The 19583-nt window shown below is 41.7% G+C and overlaps 2 protein-coding genes across 2 annotated transcripts; one reads left to right on the top strand and one right to left on the bottom strand.

The window, feature by feature from the left end:
- Window positions 1–62: 62 nt before the first annotated feature.
- On the bottom strand, window positions 63–6240 carry TRMT13 (tRNA methyltransferase 13 homolog). The gene is made up of 10 exons (XM_062606184.1): window positions 5983–6240; window positions 5622–5668; window positions 5467–5533; window positions 4760–4822; window positions 4551–4620; window positions 3998–4104; window positions 2961–3128; window positions 2593–2665; window positions 1843–1917; window positions 63–925 (listed from the first exon to the last, which is right to left on the bottom strand). The coding sequence occupies exons 1-10, from the start codon at window positions 6115–6117 to the stop codon at window positions 444–446; spliced, it is 1287 nt and encodes a 428-aa protein (XP_062462168.1). The 5' UTR covers window positions 6118–6240; the 3' UTR covers window positions 63–443.
- Window positions 6139–18670, top strand: SASS6 (SAS-6 centriolar assembly protein). The gene is made up of 17 exons (XM_062606197.1): window positions 6139–6275; window positions 8339–8399; window positions 10031–10110; window positions 10967–11071; window positions 11963–12134; window positions 13052–13129; window positions 13737–13856; window positions 13960–14151; window positions 14352–14546; window positions 14926–15015; window positions 15107–15286; window positions 15832–15913; window positions 16358–16467; window positions 17312–17434; window positions 17742–17830; window positions 18304–18395; window positions 18487–18670. The coding sequence occupies exons 1-17, from the start codon at window positions 6157–6159 to the stop codon at window positions 18570–18572; spliced, it is 1974 nt and encodes a 657-aa protein (XP_062462181.1). The 5' UTR covers window positions 6139–6156; the 3' UTR covers window positions 18573–18670.
- The last annotated feature ends 913 nt before the right edge of the window (window positions 18671–19583 follow it).

The raw sequence follows: 19583 nt of genomic DNA, 5'->3' as shown, positions 1-19583 counted from the left end.
GTTCTGTCATGTACTTGGCTCTGGTATCAAAGATGGACTTGGGACAGCTGTCAACAGGACATTCTCCAAGGACACAGCTGACTCTATGTAATACTGTAGCACAGCCTTGTATCCTCGTTGTTGTAAGTACTCAATCCGTCCATGATCAATAAGCCGTTTACAGAGGCAGCCTATCTCCTTTCGTTCTTCAACTGTAAGTATCCTGGTTTCATAAAAAGGAGGAAAAGAACAATAATGGGTGTCAGAACAGTGTTGTTAATTAACATCAATAGGTAAGCTTAGAAGAAGCTACTTAAATCACTAGAAGTTCAGTTCAGTTCAGGAAAGCGTGACTTGAAAGATTTTGAAAAGTATGTCCATGAAAATGATATTTTTAAAGTAGAATATTTCTATCAATTAAAAAGTTTCTGTAAAATGAGGCATTTTGAGGACCCCAAAGGGTTTCATGTTTCACTACACACAATGTTCATTTTCTGCAGAAGTCGATTTGCTAGAAAACGATTTCCATACCCTTGTAAAGCATCAGGACCACTCTCTAGCTTGCCGAATGTTTGCTCGTGTTCTTCTGCGTTGTTAGTTTGCTCTTCACTTTCTTGACTTCCAGAGGCTTGCTTTGTGGTTTCTCGCATGCCACAGGTGGCCCAGCTACTCATTCTCTGAAAATAGTGAAATTCTACTGGTCCGAGTCCTACTGATTTAAAGAACTCTCTGCCTACATAATGTGTCCAGTCACACTTGTGATGGCAACACAGCGCAATAACAATTCCAGCTACAGGCTTACAGTCAGCTTCACTGCTTTCATTATCAGCAGAATTGTTGGAAGCCACCTCTGTCTGATCAGTCCTGGAGCGTTTTGGTGCAGGCTCTTCGTTTTCTGCATCACAGCAAGTTGTGTAACTTTCAACCAAGCATCTCAAAGCAAGATCTGGGAAAAAACAGATACCCCCCCCCCAAAAAAAAAAAAAAACACACAACAAAACAACAACAAAGCAATGAATGCCATGACATTACTTATACAGCCTGCATCCTGCTTGAGAATGTACTTACTACAGAGAACAAAAGTATACACAAACTAAGCCAAAAAGCAACTTGAAAGATAAATAAAAATTACAAGCATCCTTTGAAAACATGAACCCCCTAAATGCTAAATTAATACTACGATACCTCTGGAGCTACTAAGGGTCTTTGGTCTTGAATATTTGTGCTACGCATGTGGATTTAAATTACTTTGGTTAACAGAGTGGCGTATTGTGGGAGGATCTCCTGTAAAACATGCAATTATTTGCTCTAAAAGTTTGTTATCTAGGGCACAACCTATTTAATATGTGCAGGTGCTTCTTAAATGCCTGACTCTGTCATCTTTGTAACAGTACCTATGTAGGTGTCATATCTGTGATGTTTTTCTCTACTTAGTACACATAAAACAGTAGAAACAGTGTATTAGTTTAAAATCATCAGGACAGAAACACAGTCTTCTCATATGTTTGCCTAGCATCCCCTTTCAGACGGGCAATGTAGATTTAGAAAGATATTTCAGAGTAGAGGCAACAGTGTTAAAAAAGATACTTTCAAAAATGTATGACCCATGTCACCACTCACTGCTCTTTGTTCTGCTCTATAAAAAACAAGGCAGGTTTTACTTGTTTCTAAGGTAGCCTTCCATCTATTATCAATATACTATTCCACTGAAGTCAATATATATTTAGAATGCTATTGCTACATTCACCAGAAAAGGGTTAAAGGGCAAGAAAAGGTTAAAAGGACAGTTTGGAAGCTCAGTCTATTCACATTGTAAGATCTAGTACCCTAACTTTGTGCAGGTAACACATAGAGAATTCATACCTGTTGCAGCACCACACAAATGCTTCCCAATTCCTACCACTGGGAGTTTTTTCTTCTCCAGAATAGGTACCTTATCTGGAGGGAAAAAAAAAACCAAGAAAATAAACACACATACAAAATCCACAACAATCTCAGAACTTCTATTAATATAATTGGGACAGTGTTTTTTTTTTCTGGATAAAATAATTTGAGTACACTAAAGAAACAGATGTTTACCACTACTAAAAATACAGTGGTCTGTACATATAGTTACAAGCCATCCAAAGGAAAGTTTCTTTTTCTAAAACAAACTAAGAGAATTAAATGCTGTAGCTGAGAAGCACATTTAGCCATTTTAGCCTTTCTATACTGCCTATGAAATGTAAATATGACACTAATGCATCTCCTGATGACAGGTGACCCCACAAATTCTATGTTATTGAGATGCCCAGCACCTCAATGATAGGCAGTACTTTATTCTGCAATCTAACACAAATAATTTAGCCCTGCAAGCTCGAAACAAGCTTCATTTTGTTTATTTCTCACCTGTGATGGCCTGTAAGTGTATAAAAAGCAAAACATTTTAAAAGAAATAGACATGTATATAAGTATCTATGCACACAGCATTAACCTGTGTCCAACCCACCACTGAGAATAATCTTCAAAACCAAGTCCATTTAAGCACACTATGTACAAACTGACTTGACCTCCAGTATTCAAAATGTAAAACTAAGACCATTTCAGAATTACACAAGCCAAGAAGGAACTTACTTAAACATAAATGCTGAATATCAACTTGAAGCCTTTCAAATACAGAATCTCTCCTTTGATGTTTTCCATCCACCTGTGTAAACAGAACAAGATTGTTTGGTAGGGCTGGCCACTAGTCATTATCATAGCTGTTAATGCCAGACTTTTTTCCTGGCAGGTCAACATCTGCACATTTCCAACATTATACACCCAGAGTTCTTCCTAATACGTCTGCTTTTGGCAAAGTATGGAATGTAGGCAATCACACTTCCAGAGCTTTTTCAATGTAAAGGCTTTATGTTGGTTTTGAAGCTAAAAAGCAAATACTAACAGCTTCAATGAAAACAGTTTAAAAATGATACCCTGCTAATGTGACAGTCTTCTCTTACCTTAAATCGTGTAGTTGCCCTTTCCACAAGCAAAAACTGAACATTTTCAACATTCTGCAAGGCAACATCAACCCAATGGGAGAGCTTTCCTCGCCCAGCTCCAAACTCAATAAAACATCTTCCTGGACCAAGTAAATGTAATTTTTCCATGTTACCTAAAATAGAAGCCTACAAACATCAAAAGATTATTTATGAATGAAGCAAATACACACAGTGAATATTGTAACGCCTGGTAGAAAATGATTACTTCACCAAACTGCAGGAGACTTTTTCAGGTCTTCCTTTCCATGAGGGATTAGGGGAAAGATCTTGTGTACAGAGGAAAGGGTTTATAACTTCTGGCTAGTCAGCATTTTTCTGCCTTTCTTCCACTGCTCACAGAACCCCACCCAGATGGAATGGATTTTCAGGATCAGGTACACATCATAATACTCTTCTCTGCTGATTCTTGAAGGAGCCATCCAAAATACGGGCACTGGACTGGACTGTCTGGGAAGCCTCTGTGCCTGCAGAGTGCTCTCTGCTGCAGTTATACATTTTGATATACATAGGAAAGTAGTGGGAAGAAAGTATGGAAAATGGACACTTCTCACTTTCTTCTTTCCTAATCTTTGTTTTGCTGCAGTATGCAATCCATCTCCCCTAACACTCCTGCTGTTCAATATACACTAACAATGCAGAAGGTAAACTTAGGCTCACCAACTCTTACAAACTTCTTAGCAAACACAACATTTTCTTTTTTGGAGCACAGATTTATTGAGCTAATGTAAAATAAGAATATATAAGTAAAAATTCTGAACATCATCACACCATTTATCATCTCAGTATCCCAACGAACTTCTAACACTTAACAAAGCAGCCATTCCAAGGTTATATATATATATATATATGCTATCATTTGAAGAGCGTAGTTATACTGTATACCAGATTTCCTTTATGTGGAGTGACCAGCATTATGAATGCAGTCACAAATTTACAGCAGCAGAATTCCACATGTTTAAAAATATCTATAGCTATCAGTAAAGCCGTGTCCATACCTGTTGTTTCAAGTGTTTGAAAGCAGATTTCCCATTCCTTGGGTCATTTAAGGCTTCCTGTAAAGCCTGGTGGGACAGTATTTGTTCCTTAACGTGAAATTCCAGGCCTGCATGCAAATGCAAAGCTTTTAGGTAAAGGTTTCCAGTTTCTACGAGTTTCTGGTTTTGTAACATATTCAGACGTGAGTTCAATCTGTAGCACTAACAAAATAGTCTGTTGGGAGCATAGATCTATCATGTATGTTTATCAGAGTTGTGTTGTTAACTGTATTTGATGGGAAACAAAAAACATAAAAGGAAAAGAAAAAAATGACTGCTACTGCTGAACCCAGGACAGCTATCTAACAAAGATCAGTGTTTTAGCATTCTCTCAATATAGTGTATTCTTCTGAGTAAAATTTACCTATGGGAGGATTGTCTGTGCCTTGATGATAATGACTTCATGTGTTTAATGCCAAGTATCTCACATTTTCATAGATATCCAACAACAAATCTAATAATGAAATATTTAATCAATTAAATGTAAAACATTTTCAGAATTAAGGAAGCTCACCATTACTTGCTTTTTTCAACTTAATTATCAAGTTCTGCAGCTCTTCTTTGGATAGAGAAGAGAGAGGTACCTTTTTAAGGAGGAAAAAAAGAAAAGAAAGCACCACCCATAAATACAAGACCTTTCTATTTTTGCTAGCTCTGAAGTCATACCACAAATTACAACATGTTTTGTAGGGACTGAGCTTTAGAACAAATAAATGTACTCACCTGTTTTTCTGGTATTTCTGCTACATCTTTTAAACCTGCATTAATATCTTGAACAAAATAGACCTTTAAAAAGGAAAGGAAATCTGATTATGTTAATTACCAGGAAGCAAAAAGCTAAGTTCTTCAGTGTTTCTTATAAGGTACATAGCAAGAGGAATATACTGCAAAAGAAGATATTCCAAGTATTTTTTCCTCTATAGTCTGCCCCTGAATCCCAAGCAGAAATGACTGTTCTGACACATTTTAACTAGATTGAACAAGTGAGAAGAGTTAAGCTGTCAGTGCTTACTAGACTGATCCCAAAGACCCTTTTAAGACTTCTCAGGTGATGCTGAATGTACAATACTTGTAAGGCAGAAAGGCAAACAATAAAGAAGCCATCTCTCTCTGAGGAATCTCTCACCAAGCATCTGAAACGAATGGTGTTGTGAAAGACTGTTCTCGGAGAACGTTAGCGAAACATTAATTCAGCATTTTCATTTGGAACTACAAGAACTGAACAGCTGTACTGAACTACAGCGACAGGGCATGTGGAGGATGTGAATTCCACCCCAGCAAGTAGTTACTCAGGTTCCATGCTGCCCTTACTGCAGCACTTGCTGTCCTCCAGTTCACAGCTACTGTCAGCACAATCAGTTCTCTGCAAAGCTGTAATGTTTAGGGTCTTCGGTGGAGAGGAAGTAGTGCTATATTTACACTGCACTTACTGGCTTTGGCTTCTCTCTTGAATTACATTTCTTTAAATGTTTTTGTAGTTGGTCTTCATATACCGTGCTAAAATCCAAAAGGGGAAACAAATTAAGTAATGGCACTTATCATGTGAACTCTTGCAAAGAATATAAAAAACATTTATTTTACTTACTGTTTTGGATCAAGAGGACATGGAATCCTTTTTCTGCCATTTTCCTCCTAGTAACGAAAGAAAGGTTTTAGACGCCACTTCAGCATGCATTCAGTATCCCTGTTCCAGAAAAGCTGCTGCGGGACACCCGAGGTTCATAAAGCATCTATTCGGAGACAGGGAGGTTAACCGGGGGGATAGAGACACCGGGACAGGAATTTAACATGCGATTGGATCCTAACAGAATAAACCTGCAGCGCGATGGCAGCGCTACTGCCGGGCTGAGTGACAGCCCCAGCCCATCCCTTCAACAATACCGCCGGGGCTCCCCTCACGCCAGGAGCCGGCCCTCCCCAGCGGGAGCGGGGGCACAGCGCGGTACCTCCTGCTGCCCGTGCTCCCCGCAGAAGCGCCTCCCGGGAGCCGGGATCATCTTGCAGAAGCGCTTCTTCTTCTCCACGAAGTAGGCGCACCGCCCTGGCACCGGGCAGCCGCGGCCCGCCGCCGGCGCCGCCATTGCCGTCCCAGCGCCCCCCGCGGCTACTGCCTCCCCTCCATGTTGAGGCTCCTCCTCCGCGGGAGCTGCGCGCGAAGTTCGGAGCGCAAGATGGCGGCGGAGAGGCTGTTCAACCGGCCTGTGTGTGTGCAAGTGAGGTGCCCGGGCTGCGAGGAGAGGTGAGGGAGGTTTGGTGGCCTCGCCGCTGAGCGGAAACTTTACTGCATCCTGTAGGAGAACGGCTTGCAGAGCGGCAGGCTTTGTCCTCCTCTCTTTCTCTCTTTTCTCTGTATTGTGCCCTAACAGCTGATGGGTAGAGGCAGCGTCCTGCGCGCGGTGAGCTCGGTAGCTGCCTGCGTTCTTCTTGCTTTGGGGCTGCTAATGGGGACCCTTTGCGTTAAGGGGAAAGGGGACTTGGTCGCGGCGAGGCTGGAGGTAGTCAGTGAGAGCTGGGGCGGCTGCTGTGGTGTCTTACCTGGGGAGAGGGAAGCGAGAGGGCCGTGGTGGGGAGGAAACACACAGGGGCTGTACAGAAACAAGAGGCCCCCCTTGCAGGCGACGGGAGGGCTGGGGTTTCTGCCTCGAAATAGGTGCATTATCGTTCCCTACAGGCCTGACAGGAGGTTGTAGTGAGGTGGGGTCGGTCTCTGCTCCCAAGGAACAAGGGATGGGACAAGAGGAAACGGCCTCAAGCTGCACCAGGGCAGGTTTAGATGGAGCTGAGGAACAATTCCTTCCCCAGAGGGTGCCCAGGCATTGGAACAGGCTGCCCAAGGCAGTGCTGGAGTCACCGTCCCTGCAGGTGTTCACACACCGTGGAGACGAGGCCTCAGTACCATGGGTTAGTGGTGGCCTTGGCAGTGCTGGGGAACGGTTGGACTGGATGAGCTTAAAGGGCTTTTCCAGCCCCGCTGACTCCCTCCCCTCGCCCTCTCAGTTCTGAAGCCCGGCGGGCGGGGCCGCTGTTTGCGCGTCTCCCAGGCCGCAGCGGTTACCCCGCCGGCAGGACGCCGCCGCCTCCTCGCAGCCTGCAGCTGGCCTCACAGCGGCCTCCGGCAGCGTTTCAGCTCCCTCGGTGCTGGCCCGGCGTGCCCACACGTCTGTCCCGATAGGGTTGTGCCGAGTGATAAGGCGATGCGGCTGCACCCGTGTGTGTGGCTCAGTAGTGGTGGTTGGGAAAGCACAGGAATCCTAGAATCACAGACTGGTTTGGAAAGGACCTTAAGCTCATCCAGCTCCAACCCCTGCCACGGGCAGGGACACCTCACACTAGAGCAGGTTGATCCAAGCCCCTGTGTCCAACCTGGCCTTGAACGCTGCCAGGGATGGGGCAGCCACAGCTTCTCTGGGCACCCTGTGCCAGCGCCTCAGCACTCTCACAGGGAAGAGCTTCTGCCTTAGATATAACCTGAACTTCCCCTGTTTCAGTGTGAACCCATCACCCCTTGTCCTGTCATTACAGTCCCTGGTGCAGAGTCCCTCTCCAGCATCCCTGTAGCCCCCTTTAAGACACTGGAAGGTGCTCTGAGTTCTCCACACAGCTTCTCTTCTCCAGGCTGAACAGCCCCAATGTTCTCAGCCTGTGCTTGTATGGGAGGTGCTCCAGCCCCTCATCATCCTTATGGCCTCCTTTGGACTTGCTCCAGCAGCTCCGTGTCCTTCTTATGTTGAGGACACCAGCACTGCACACAGTGCTCCAAGTGGGGTGCAGTGTCTATTCAGCATGCAGTGAATTTCAGTAACGTAGGTCCTATCTGGATTAGGCTGTGTGTGCAGGTGTTAGGGCTGCTCTGGCTCTCCCATGTTGGGAGCACAGGAAGGCTGATGTCTGTGGGTATATTCTGTAATGCAAGTAACTTCTTGGATGGATCACTCAGCAAGAAGTAAATGAAGACAAGGTAGCACAGTACAAATGATTGTGAAGTTTCAGCAGTTGTTAACAAATTTCAGACTTTTGCAAAGGTTCCAGCTTCTGGACGAAGTTTCAAACCTTGCTATTTAAAGTTTGGCCGACAACAAGCAATAAAAAGCCTGAGCTGACTGAGGAGCTGTAATGATTACTGAAACTGTGGGGCTTTCAGGTATCTTAGTAGTAGTCATCAGTGGACACTTTTGTGATATTCCTGCCTAAGTTTGTGGCTTTGGAATGTTATCTGATTCCTGTAATACAGCTACGAACACATGGTGTTTGAATATTGTTTTCTTGATTTGTTACTAAGCTTCATCTTTTTTTTGCATGCAGGAGATTAAATGTTCGGGTGAATATTGAGCTACTGTCCATTTCTAATCCTGTTCATAAGAAGGTTTGTGAATTTAGTTATATTTGTGTCATTTACTAGGTATTAATCTCAATTTTACTGTATAAGAGGACAAATGGGCAAAGGAAAAACAAAATAGAATATTCGTATGTCTGTCACTTGCCCTTATTTCAATTTAGATGTAATTTCTAGAGTAATTTAGTTGATGTGGTATGGTGTCTTCTAGCCTTTTGGCCCTCTTAGTTTGGCAGCTCATGGGTTGTAGTAAACTTTGAAATTAAAAGTATTCAGAGACCCTCAGAGGAACCCCAGTGAGAGCTTGAGAGCAGTCTTGCTGTAAATGTACTGAACACTGAGGAATGTGGAGCAGCAGTTGTCTTTGCAAAAATCTCATCTTAACCAGCCAGAATGCCAACTTGTGGATAAATGTAACATTTTGTTATTGATAAGTGGTAGTCTTGGAATGTTTGGAATTCATCCAGTGGAGATAGAAAGGATGTACTAAATTTGCAGTAAAATAAAGTCTTTCTCAGGAAAAATAGCAATGAGATTACTGTTGGAGGTTATATCCTTTATATATATAATATATATGTATAAAAATCTTTTTTTGTTTATGTCTAATTTGTCAGTTAAACTGTGCATCCACCTACCATGATGTTAAGATGTCATTAGTTTTAGTGTTACTGAGTAAAGATTTGTTTGTAAAGGAGTACAGCAGTTGTTTTGTAAGATTCTGCTAACTGTGCATGATAATATTAGGTGCGAAGAAGCAGTTCAGCTAAGGACCGTGTACCGAGGTGCAGCCTGTGTCAGGCTGGAGTGGGCTGACATTAGTTTTAACATAAGCTGCTTGCACATATAAATCCACCTCCAATTAAGAGTTTTGTTAGCGTTGCTGGCATCTGAATCACTGAAACTGGTTTCGGATTTCTATGTGTAGGTGTGCTGTGGTCACGTCAGTTACATTGGAGGAGCTGTCAGGTTTCTACTTCCTTTCTTTCCTTGCCTGGGGAGTACTACATTCTTCACACAGGTTTGAGCCTCATTACAGAGAGCCTGGGCCTGCAGTAGCAGGTGTTTAGCATAAGCCCAGCCTTGCAGTAAAAGACTAAGGTTTACCAAGGAGGCAGCTTTTCCAAAGCACTGTGTACACCTCCAGCAAACAAATGAGTTTGCTTTTAAGTCTAAGTAGTATAGTGCTACAGTTTTCCATAGGGGCTTACTCAAACACATAAACTCTTCAGAAGGTTGTTTCTTAAACTTCTAAGAGCAGTATGCTATGAAAACCTTCCAGTTACGGGAATTATGTGTTTGTGATCTATTACAGTGCTGCCAGTCCTATTTCATGATGAGGAAAAATAGCACATAGTTTTCTTTCTGCAGAATGCTGAAGACGCATTGAACTTTGAAGCCTCAAAGGTGCTCAAAGTTGAAGTTTTTTACTTGGTTTATTTATTTTTGTGAGGAAGTTTTCTCAGTTTTTCCCACTGTAATGTTTGCAATTGTGTTAAATGTTAATATTTTCTGCCTTCAAATGAGTTGCCACAGTTCTATCTTAATGTGTGGTTAAACGGTAAAAACATTAAATATTGTTTGCAGTATTGGTTTACAATGTTTAAACAATCCTACAGGATGGTTTATGGTATTTTAAATCATATTTAAATGTCTGTCTTCAGGATTTAGCTGTTCGATTGACTGATGATACCGATCCTTTTTTCCTTTATAACCTTGTCATATCTGAGGAAGATTTTCAAAGGTAAGTGATATTGTCATGTCTTGTATGTGAATCATTTCCAAATGACAAAAAAGAATGAAGGAATATTTTTAGCTTAGAATGGTTATCATAGAATTTCAGTTTTGGCATTTTTCTCTTGTGAAGTTTTGTCAGAATTTTGGTGATATTGTTCTCCCTGGCCATTCAGTGAAACAGCCATGTACAGGAAAATGATCTGGCTCAGGTTTATTCAGATGAGTGACAGAATCCTGATGTTAACTTCCCTGCATATAGCTACAGTACCGCAGTTCATATTCCTACTTCCATCTTCTGTCTATTGTAACTACTTCACATAGACTCTTGTATGCATGTGAAGTATTCCAGGCAATACTTGCAAGAGGAAAGTCTGTTTGCCTGGACAGGGACTCTCGGAACTGAGCTCCTGTCTTCTGGGTTTCTTGCATGCTAACTGCATTGCCGAGTCTCAGTTTGCTTCACTTGCTCAGAATTCAGCCATCAGATTTGAGCGTCCAGCATGATCTGCTTTGTTGTTTGGATAAAGTCTTGATAAAGATTGAGTCTCCTCTCATTGTCCTTTGCTTCTTTCATGTGCCCCTATCTGCTCTGTGCTGTAAGGAAGGCATCTACTCAGAGGACTACATTTATTGTTCCATGGTAACTTATTTGAAGTCTTGAACACAAAAATGTCCTCTGTTGATTGCTATCGAAGATGTGATTATATTTCTTCTGCATTCAGGATTGAAAATACTCTGCTGATGAACTTTAATTGGCATGATAAGAATTAGTTCTTTCCACTGGTATAAACAAAGTATTTTCTAGGAAATTAATAACTCTCCTATATATTGTTAATTTTTCCCCCCTCACCCTGTTTCTACAGTTTAAAGTCCCAGCAGGGTCTCCTGGTGGACTTCTCTGCTTTCCCACAAAAATTTATCGATTTGCTTCAGCAGTGCATTCAGGAACAGAATAAAGATATCCCAAGGTAGGTCATAAGTGAGTGCCATGTTACTCTGTGTGTATGTTGGGAGTCCTTAAAATACTTGTTAGCTGATCTGCTGGAGAAGGGTTCATAAAACGAGAGAACCTTCTCTGGATGTGTCTGAGTTGGTGGTAGTTACCGACAAAACTTTAAGTCTTTTGAGGACAGAGCAGTGGGATTGATATCCAGTGATAGTCTCCCCACCTGATCTGGAGCTGGCAAGCTTCCCAGGCTGGCAGATGAGCAAGGGTGCAGCACTGCTCCTTTTAATGCTTTAGTGGTAGAGAGCTGCTCTGAATTTCATGGAGTTGCGTTTCATAGGAGAAGGCAAAGTTATAAGGCATTCTGGCAAGGATGATTTTCTGTCTTTCATTTCAGTGTTCAGATATTAAAGTGTGAGGGGGACAACCTGAGCTCCACTCTCCCTGTAGCAGCCTTTTCCCATGTTTCTGTTTGTGTGGGTATCAAGGGAGGCCTTGTGCAGAGCACACAGCTCCACTCTAGTAGTCAGGCCATTTCCTAAAGTATATAATGTGGGCTATGATTTTTCCTAGGCTGTAGGATACCTGAAAGTCAGGAGTCTACTTTCCTCTCCAGTTTGGTTACAAAAGCCTTACTTGGTTTTGGACTCCTAAGACATGGTTCTGAAAATTGTACAAATAGACTGCTTAGTTTTGTACATTTCTTATTCTTAATTGCAAGCCTTTTAGTTGCTACTTGTTTGTAGTATTAACTACAACATAGGGATCACATTTCATAGTTCAAACAAAAGCTGGACTGTCTTTTCTTGTACGTACAAAAATATATTTTATTTGAAAATAGTTTGTAGGATCTATGAAGGTAGTGTCATGAAAAGAAATGTGCTAAACACCTGATTATTTCTCTTTTCCCTAGGTTTTTGCTGCAGTTAGTGTCTTCAGCATCTGTTCTAGATCACACACCTGTCTCTTTAAATGTAGTGGAGACAAACCCTTTTAAACACCTTACCCACCTCTCTCTCAAATTCCTACCAGGAAATGATGCAGAAATAAAGAAGTTTTTAGCCAGCTGTTTGAAGTGCCTCAAGGTAAAATGAAAAATTGACATAGCTGTCACTGCTCTGTGTACCTGAGCATTTTTGTTAGTCTTAATAATACTTCAGAAGCGTTTATCAAATTGTATGTTTTGGTTTATTGTTTTACTTTAGCTCATATATGTCATTGCATGCAGTTATTTGGGTGCAAGTTTTAAACCGAAATTGTTACTGTCACTCTAGCAAGGAAAATGCTACGTGTATATTCAGCAAAGCTGGCAGGAAATCAGGTATTTTACACATGCAGTGCACGGAGAGTGCAGCTGGTGAATGCTCCAGTGTCTCAGCTTCACAGCCTTGTGCTCATTGCCACAGCAACAGCAAAAATAAAACCCTGTAAACTTTCATGCTCTTTGTTGTGCAGTTGTTTTAGGAAAGCATGCCTGTGTGTGTAATTCTGAGGCTTCATGGACTTCAAAGGGCTAGTAGCTATAAATAGCAAACTAAAATTGCGATGTTGGTGCACTTGCTAGCACTTGTAGCTTGCTAGGTTTTATTGAAAGAGAAGGTAATGCTCTCATAGTTTGACTGTTGTCTGTTCAGTTTCATAGCCTGGGATTGTCTCCTTTGCTGGGCTGTCATGTTTATACCCGTCTAATAAGCCATTTCAATCCATACATTTGCAGTAGTTCAGTAGATCTGTTGTTCATGCAACTCATTTGTAAGCAAGACTTTATGATACTATTCCCTTATAGAAAATTGATAAGAGTTTATTAGGGGTTTTACCTTGTATCTAATGCCTTTAAAATTTATTTTAATCTTCCTGAATGTGAAGTTTATTAAATAAGATGATTTTTCCACAAATATAATGGATATTTGTTGCTTAGGCAGGGTATGCTGATGAAATGGAAGCTAACTACTACTTGTATTTTGGGAGCTAAGGTTTTGACTTGATGTCACTTTGTACATAGGAAGACAAACTGATGTTGGAAGAAAAGCTTAGAAAAACTGAAGAGGATCTTACCAGACAGCTGAGCTACACTCAACAGGTAACATACAGCTTTACCTTCCCTTTGTTTGCACTTTGTTTTAATCTGTAGAAATGTACCTTCTTGTGGGCTGGTTGGTTAGCCGCTACCTAGCCACGGTAATTGACTTTGAGTGAGTGAAAAGAATGTCAGTCTGTTGGAGCAGAACAAGCAAAGGATGTAACTGGAGAATAAAATGTATTTCTTAGAGTACCAAACCAGGATTTCACTTCATTTGGAACAGAGGTCTGTCTATGTATGCACATGCACGTTATGTACTATACTAGAGCACCTTGTATTATAAGGGTAAGGAACATCAGCAGATACTTATTTTCACTCCTAAACAGTGGTTGGAAGAAAATTCAGTTGGAAATGAAGATTCTTTTATCCACAGTGTTGGAAAGGTGCTCTTTAGCTTCTCAGTGCCTTACTTTCCTGCTTAGAGAATGATGTTTAAATTCTGTTAAGGTATCCTGTTTAAAGATATTTTGACATCTGGTGCTGAAATCTAGAATTTTCTTAAGAATTCAATGTCTCTCTTTTTAAGAAGTAGCGGTAAAGAATCATTCAGTATTAACTGAAGTGCTTAAATTTGTAAAACTCTATTTGCATTGTCAAACTTCAACAGAGCTTGTCAGAGAGAAACCGGGAACTTGACAAACTAAAACATGAGTGGACATCACATACTACAGCTCTAACAAACAAACACACCCAGGAGCTGACAAATGAAAAGGAGAGAGCTCTCCAGGTATGGCAACAGAGGAGACTTGACAATATTCTTACACATGAAAGTTTCCTGCCTTTATTTTCAGCTTCACTGAATAACTGCTGGGTTTCCTTTCTTCTCACAGGCACAAGCTCAGTACCAACAGCAGCATGAACAACAGAAAAAGGAACTGGAAAATGTACATCAGAAAAGTATTCAGCAGTTGCAGAACAGACTCTCGGAACTTGAGGTCATCAATAAGGATCTAACAGAAAGGAGATACAAAGGAGACTCCACAGTCAGAGAACTGAAAGCAAAGCTTTCTGGAATAGAAGATGTATGCTTTATTATTTCCCATAACCAAACTTCCTAGTTTTAGAGCATTCACACTGCCTGCCTGTGCGTGTAATAGAAAATATAGCATATTAATTTTGTTCTGCTGATACTCGTTCCACATGATGTTACTCTTTAGATATAGGTCTTTAAATTAGTACTGCAGGTTTTCTTTAAAGATCAAATTCCTTCCCAACATTCTAGGAATGTCAAAGAGCAAAGCAGGAGGTGCTGTCGCTGCGTCGGGAGAACAGTACTCTGGATGCTGAGTGCCATGAAAAAGAGAAGCTCATCAACCAGCTACAGACACGGGTTGCTGTTCTGGAGCAAGAGATCAAAGACAAAGATCAGCTAGTTATTAGAACAAAAGAAGTACTGGATGCGACACAAGAACAAAAGGTTCCTTCAAGTTTCAAAATCATTTCCTCCAAAGCCCTGTAGAACATGAAGTGCAGCCTCCATAGCTTAGCAGCTGAGCAATTTTTATGAATACAGCAAGGAAGCTTTCAGATGGAGTTAAAGATTCTAAATTACAGCGTAACAAGTACACTCGATTCAGTTTCACAAGGGTTGCTGCTGTGTTAGTGTTGTGGTAGTGGAGTACAGTTAGTGCTAGTTCTTGTGAACAAAAAATGGGTGAATTTGACTGAAATTTGACTGAAAAGCAAAGACTGAATTTCTTGTGAGGATCAGTCCTCAGAATTCCTGAGGTGCTCCTTGAAATCACCAGCAATGTCTGTCACATCTTTATAACACTGTTTTCAATGTTGTCTTAAAGGTGATCCTGGAGGAGAGCACGGAGAAAAAACACAGTCATATTGAAAAACTAGAGGCAACCATTAAGTCGCTGTCAGCTGAACTGCTTAAGGTTTGTTTAAGCAAACATCATTGTTATGAAATGTCTTCTTTAGTTTCAGGGGTTTATCTTGAGAGTATCTGATGATTTTTCTTCTCACTAGGCCAATGAAATTATCAAGAAGTTACAGGGAGATCTGAAAACGCTCATGAGCAAATTAAAATTGAAAAACACAGTAACAATTCAGCAGGAAAAGCTCCTGGCAGAAAAGGAAGAGAGACTTCAAAAAGAGCAGAGGGAACTGCAGGAGGTCGGACAGTCTCTTCGGATGAAAGAGCAGGAGGTACTGACATGTTAACCCTCCCTCCTACAGATGTTACTGTGCAGGGTGTTGGGTTTGATGGGTTTTAACTTAATTACAGCAATAAGGTCTTAAATCTTCCCATGGAATAGAAAGTACCCTTTTAGTTTAACACATTTAAATGTGTAATCAGCTTTTAATTTGTTCTTTTTAAACTGATGGGGGGCTCTTCCCCATCTGTTCCATCCACCCATATGGAACAGAACGGAATTGTGTTAAGAGTCCAAAGCAGTGCAATTGACATCCTTCAGAGGGCAGATTCGTGTGGAAGCTGGGGAAGGAGGCAGGAACAGGGTGAACTTTTCCTTCCATTAAATGTATTCTCCTGCTTAGTCTTTGCATTGTTTAATCATAAAAAGTGAAGAGCAGAAAGGTTTCTGTCTGCCCCTAACTAAAAGTAGGGCTTACCTGGAAGGAGTTATCATCCTGCTTCTGTAAAATACTGGGCCTGGACTTCCTTAACTTTAGAACAACTCCAGTTTGTAGTAGCACCTGATGGTGTTGTCATTCTTATGGGAATATTGCAGGTTTGCAAGCTGCAGGAGCAGCTGGAAACCACCATGCAGAAGCTGGAGGAAAGTAAACAGTTACTGAAAACAAATGAGAATGGTAGGTCTGTGAAATCTCCTTTCTTCTGCTGTAACAATGATGTAGCGATCTACCTGCTCCTGCAAGTTAACGGGAGCAACTACAGTGCTTCACCTGTGTGCTACTGTTTTGTAGAGAGGTTGTTGTTGTTTATGGAAAATAAGCTGCTGTCTGTGGTCTCTACATGCAGCTCTGGGTTGTTGCATGCCCACAACTTCCTTTGGTGCTTGGGGTAGTGTGTGTGGTGGGGCTAATGCTGGAGGAGGGACAAGAACGCATGTAGGGCTGCAGGAACCTGGAGCAAAAGGGCTTTTTGTGAGACTGGGGCTCCTAGTGCTGCTTGAGCTTAAAGATGGAAAAGAGCACTCTGAGCTGCCATTTGTTTCTTTGAGGAAGGGCTGCTCGCTGTTGTGAGCAGCTTGTAAGAGGTGGGAAGCAAGCTTGGCCTCTGTCTTCTCTTGTCAGTAATCACATGGTTAAACAAACAGCTGAATGAAATCCAGATGACAAAGAAGCTGGAGACTTCTGCGAGTGCTCATGCTGGTGTTAGGACTGCTATCTCTCCTCATGGCATGGTAAGGTACAACTAGAGCGGGGCAGTGACGTAGTTGTTGCCTTAAATGTATGGCCTTAAAAGAGGGAAAAACAAAACGTGCTTTTATCTTCCTTGGGCCTTAGTGTGTGTGTGTGTGTGGTGAATTATGGGGGGTTTTGGTCTTTGTTTTTTGTGGGGATTTTTTCTGCCTTTTGTTTTCTAATAACACCCTGTTGGGTGCTACTTAATGCCCTGACCCTCCTCAGGGAGACTTTTCTAAGCTCTCATCTATTAGAATACGCAAACAATGCAAAATTACCTTGGAAAAGATGCACAGGGTGAAAGGGGAAGAAAAGAGGAGGTGACATTTTTGTGTTGTGGGGTTACCTACCTCACAACAGTTATATTTACCTAGTGTGCTCTTTGAGTACTCTTACTAGTAGTGATATTGAGAAGCATGAAAATAAGGGGTAAGATCCTGCTGTCTTTGTAAATTCCACAGTGTATTGGTTCTCACCTTGGCCCCATGTACACAGGCTGTTGTCACCCGGCAGTGGGTGAACTGCTTGCTCAGTAGTGAAAGGGCATATTCATGTAAAGAGGTCTCTAAGTTATAGCTGGTTACAATTAATGTATTGACCAGTGACAGGGTGTGTAATTGTACAGCTTATTATGAGATTATAGTTATTAGCTAAGAGTGCTCAATTCCTCTAAGTATTTAAAGTTACACGTTTTCATTAAGAAAAAGTGGGTTTCTTACCACTGGGAAGCCTCAGGCAAGCATTAACTTTGCGTTAGTTATTAAGTTTGGAATTTTGAATCTCTAAACAATCACTTCAAGAATTGTTTTCCTCCTTTATGGATGTATTCTATTTCTCTTACAGCATGAACGACCGTCCTTTCCCAGCTCAGGGATCAGTCATCCCGTTTCTCCTTTATATGCCTTCCAGAACTTCACAGAACCAGCACACACCAAAACCATCAGTTCCCAGCCTCCAGGACCGAAGGCAGGCACTTGGACTTTTCTGTTTGGTTCAGAATGTTGATGGCATAAAATAGCAAAGCTTTAATGTTCTGGGTATTTCTCCAAATGCCTAAGTATTTACTGTATATCCCAGTGCATCTTAAACCCTGTCTCAAATGGTATCACTATTAGCAATAGCTAATGCTTGGGTTTAGGTTGCTCCTTTTTGCATGCTTTGCTGCACAGAAGGGCTAGGTGGGGGATAGAAACACTGAGCCCTGCAAAGTTCTCTCTGTGAATACACTTAGTGGAGTGGTTCTCTTTCACCTGCAACTCTTTTGTGTCTGCAGATCCAGCTTAACACCCAGCTTCCTAAAATGAATCGATGTTCAGATGTGCAGACAGTGACTGCAACCAGTCATCCAGCAAATAAGGAGAAGTAAGTGTTGGTGGGTGCATTTGTAGGACTGTAGGGTTTTTGTTTATTAAATGATTTTATGAAGCCATTTATGTTCCATGTGTGTCTGGAACCGAGCAAAAAGTTCCAAGTACTAAGCTTGTTCAGTACTGCCTTTGCCCAGCAACATGTTCAGGCATGTGAAGTTGTGGCAGCCTGAACCGGTCACTGGGCATGGTTTGTGGCCATCAGCTGAAGAGCCATGCTTTCAGGAGGGAGTCCCAAGGAACAGAAAGCTATTGTCCCTCCTGGTGACAGATAGAAGGGTACTGGGTGATAGGTCAGACAAGAGATGAGTTCTAGACTGTTCTTAACCTTTAAATGATAAAGTTCAGAGGAATGCAGTCCTTCTACCTGAAGTTCAGGTTTTTCTGAATGAGTCTTTGTTCACATTTGTTGGAGGTAGCAGTGTATTAACGTGTGTGTTAAACTTTAATTGGCCTTTTTCTTTCTAGTGGTGGCAATTTGGGGCTGGATTCAAAGTATTTCAAGAGGAAAGATGACAGCATTCCTTTACGAGGGCTTAGTCAAAATACACTCAACTCAGGTATGTATGGAAATAGTAAAACGGGACCTTATTTGAAACGTAGTAACAGTTCTGGTTCTATGACCACTGTCTTGTTTCTGCTGTTCTACAGAGTATCTGAAACCCTACTTGCCACCAAAAGCCACACCATCACCGAAAGCTGCAGCAACACCAGCCTCAGCTTATTTTCCTGGATAGCAGACAGGGTTCCAACAGTAGGAGTCCTCTCTTAACCCCGGGGGGGGATTTTTGGATGCACTGTAATAAGGTATTAGTAAAGTATCGATGTGAACTGACATGATTTTATAACTCTGGATCTCTTTTCTTTGCAAAAGGTGTGTTGACTGACACTGATGACTTCTCAGGATGCGTGAGCCTAAGGGAAAGATAAAGCTTTAAGCGGCCTCAGCCCTGGCGAGACCCTGCAGTTGCGCAGTGTCCGCCTGGTGAGCCTGTAGTCTTCCTAAAACCCACCCGAGTGCGCTGACCTTTGTATCGTAGGCATTGATGAGTGCGTTTTGTAACAGGAGAGCTGGACATGCCAGCATTCCCTGAGAGAGACCAGGTCTCTTGTGCCAATTCCTCTTGACTCTTCGGAGAAAGGATGATGCAACTGAAAAGTGCTGGGAACTGAGTGGTGCTGTCAATGTTAATAATGGTCAAGCTCATAACTGAGGGTGACTGTTTTAATCTAAAAAACTTATTTGGATTGCATCCAGACATACAAATAATGGAATTAAAGATGGACAGTTAATTCAGTGACGGTCAAAAATTGTAATTCAGAGGTTTTACTTTTGGTTACCCTGACTTTTCTATTGAGCTCTTGGGGCTCTGTTCCACTCTGCATAGAAGGTACCTGGTGAGCATGGGAACAGTTAACCAGGGAGAGCATCACAACAAGCAGCTAAAAGGTACTTGATTTTTACTAATCACCCTTTAATACTGTCAGGCTGCAGGCATTTAAGATACTCAGGTTTAGAGGGACTTAGTCTGTTCAGCTTGTCCTGCTCCCTGGCTTCAAATGTTCAAATCATGTAAGAAGAGCTTTGTTCTGTGCTGTCTCTTACTCAGTGTAGAATGGAAGTACTTGTAAACATGCAAAACACACCTTTTTTTTAAATGGCTATTTATATACTTTTGTTGTTAAAGATATTTTGTACCTTTTACCTTAGTTATTTAAGTGCATCCAGAAGACTGTGTATTTAAGTG

This window comes from Pezoporus occidentalis, unplaced genomic scaffold (genome assembly GCF_034315485.1).
Source record: "Pezoporus occidentalis ecotype Australia unplaced genomic scaffold, CSIRO_AGI_Poc_V1 ctg94, whole genome shotgun sequence".
Taxonomy (NCBI): Eukaryota; Metazoa; Chordata; class Aves; order Psittaciformes; family Psittacidae; genus Pezoporus; species Pezoporus occidentalis.
Note: the sequence above shows the minus strand (reverse complement) of the source record. Positions and strands in the feature narration are given on the sequence as shown.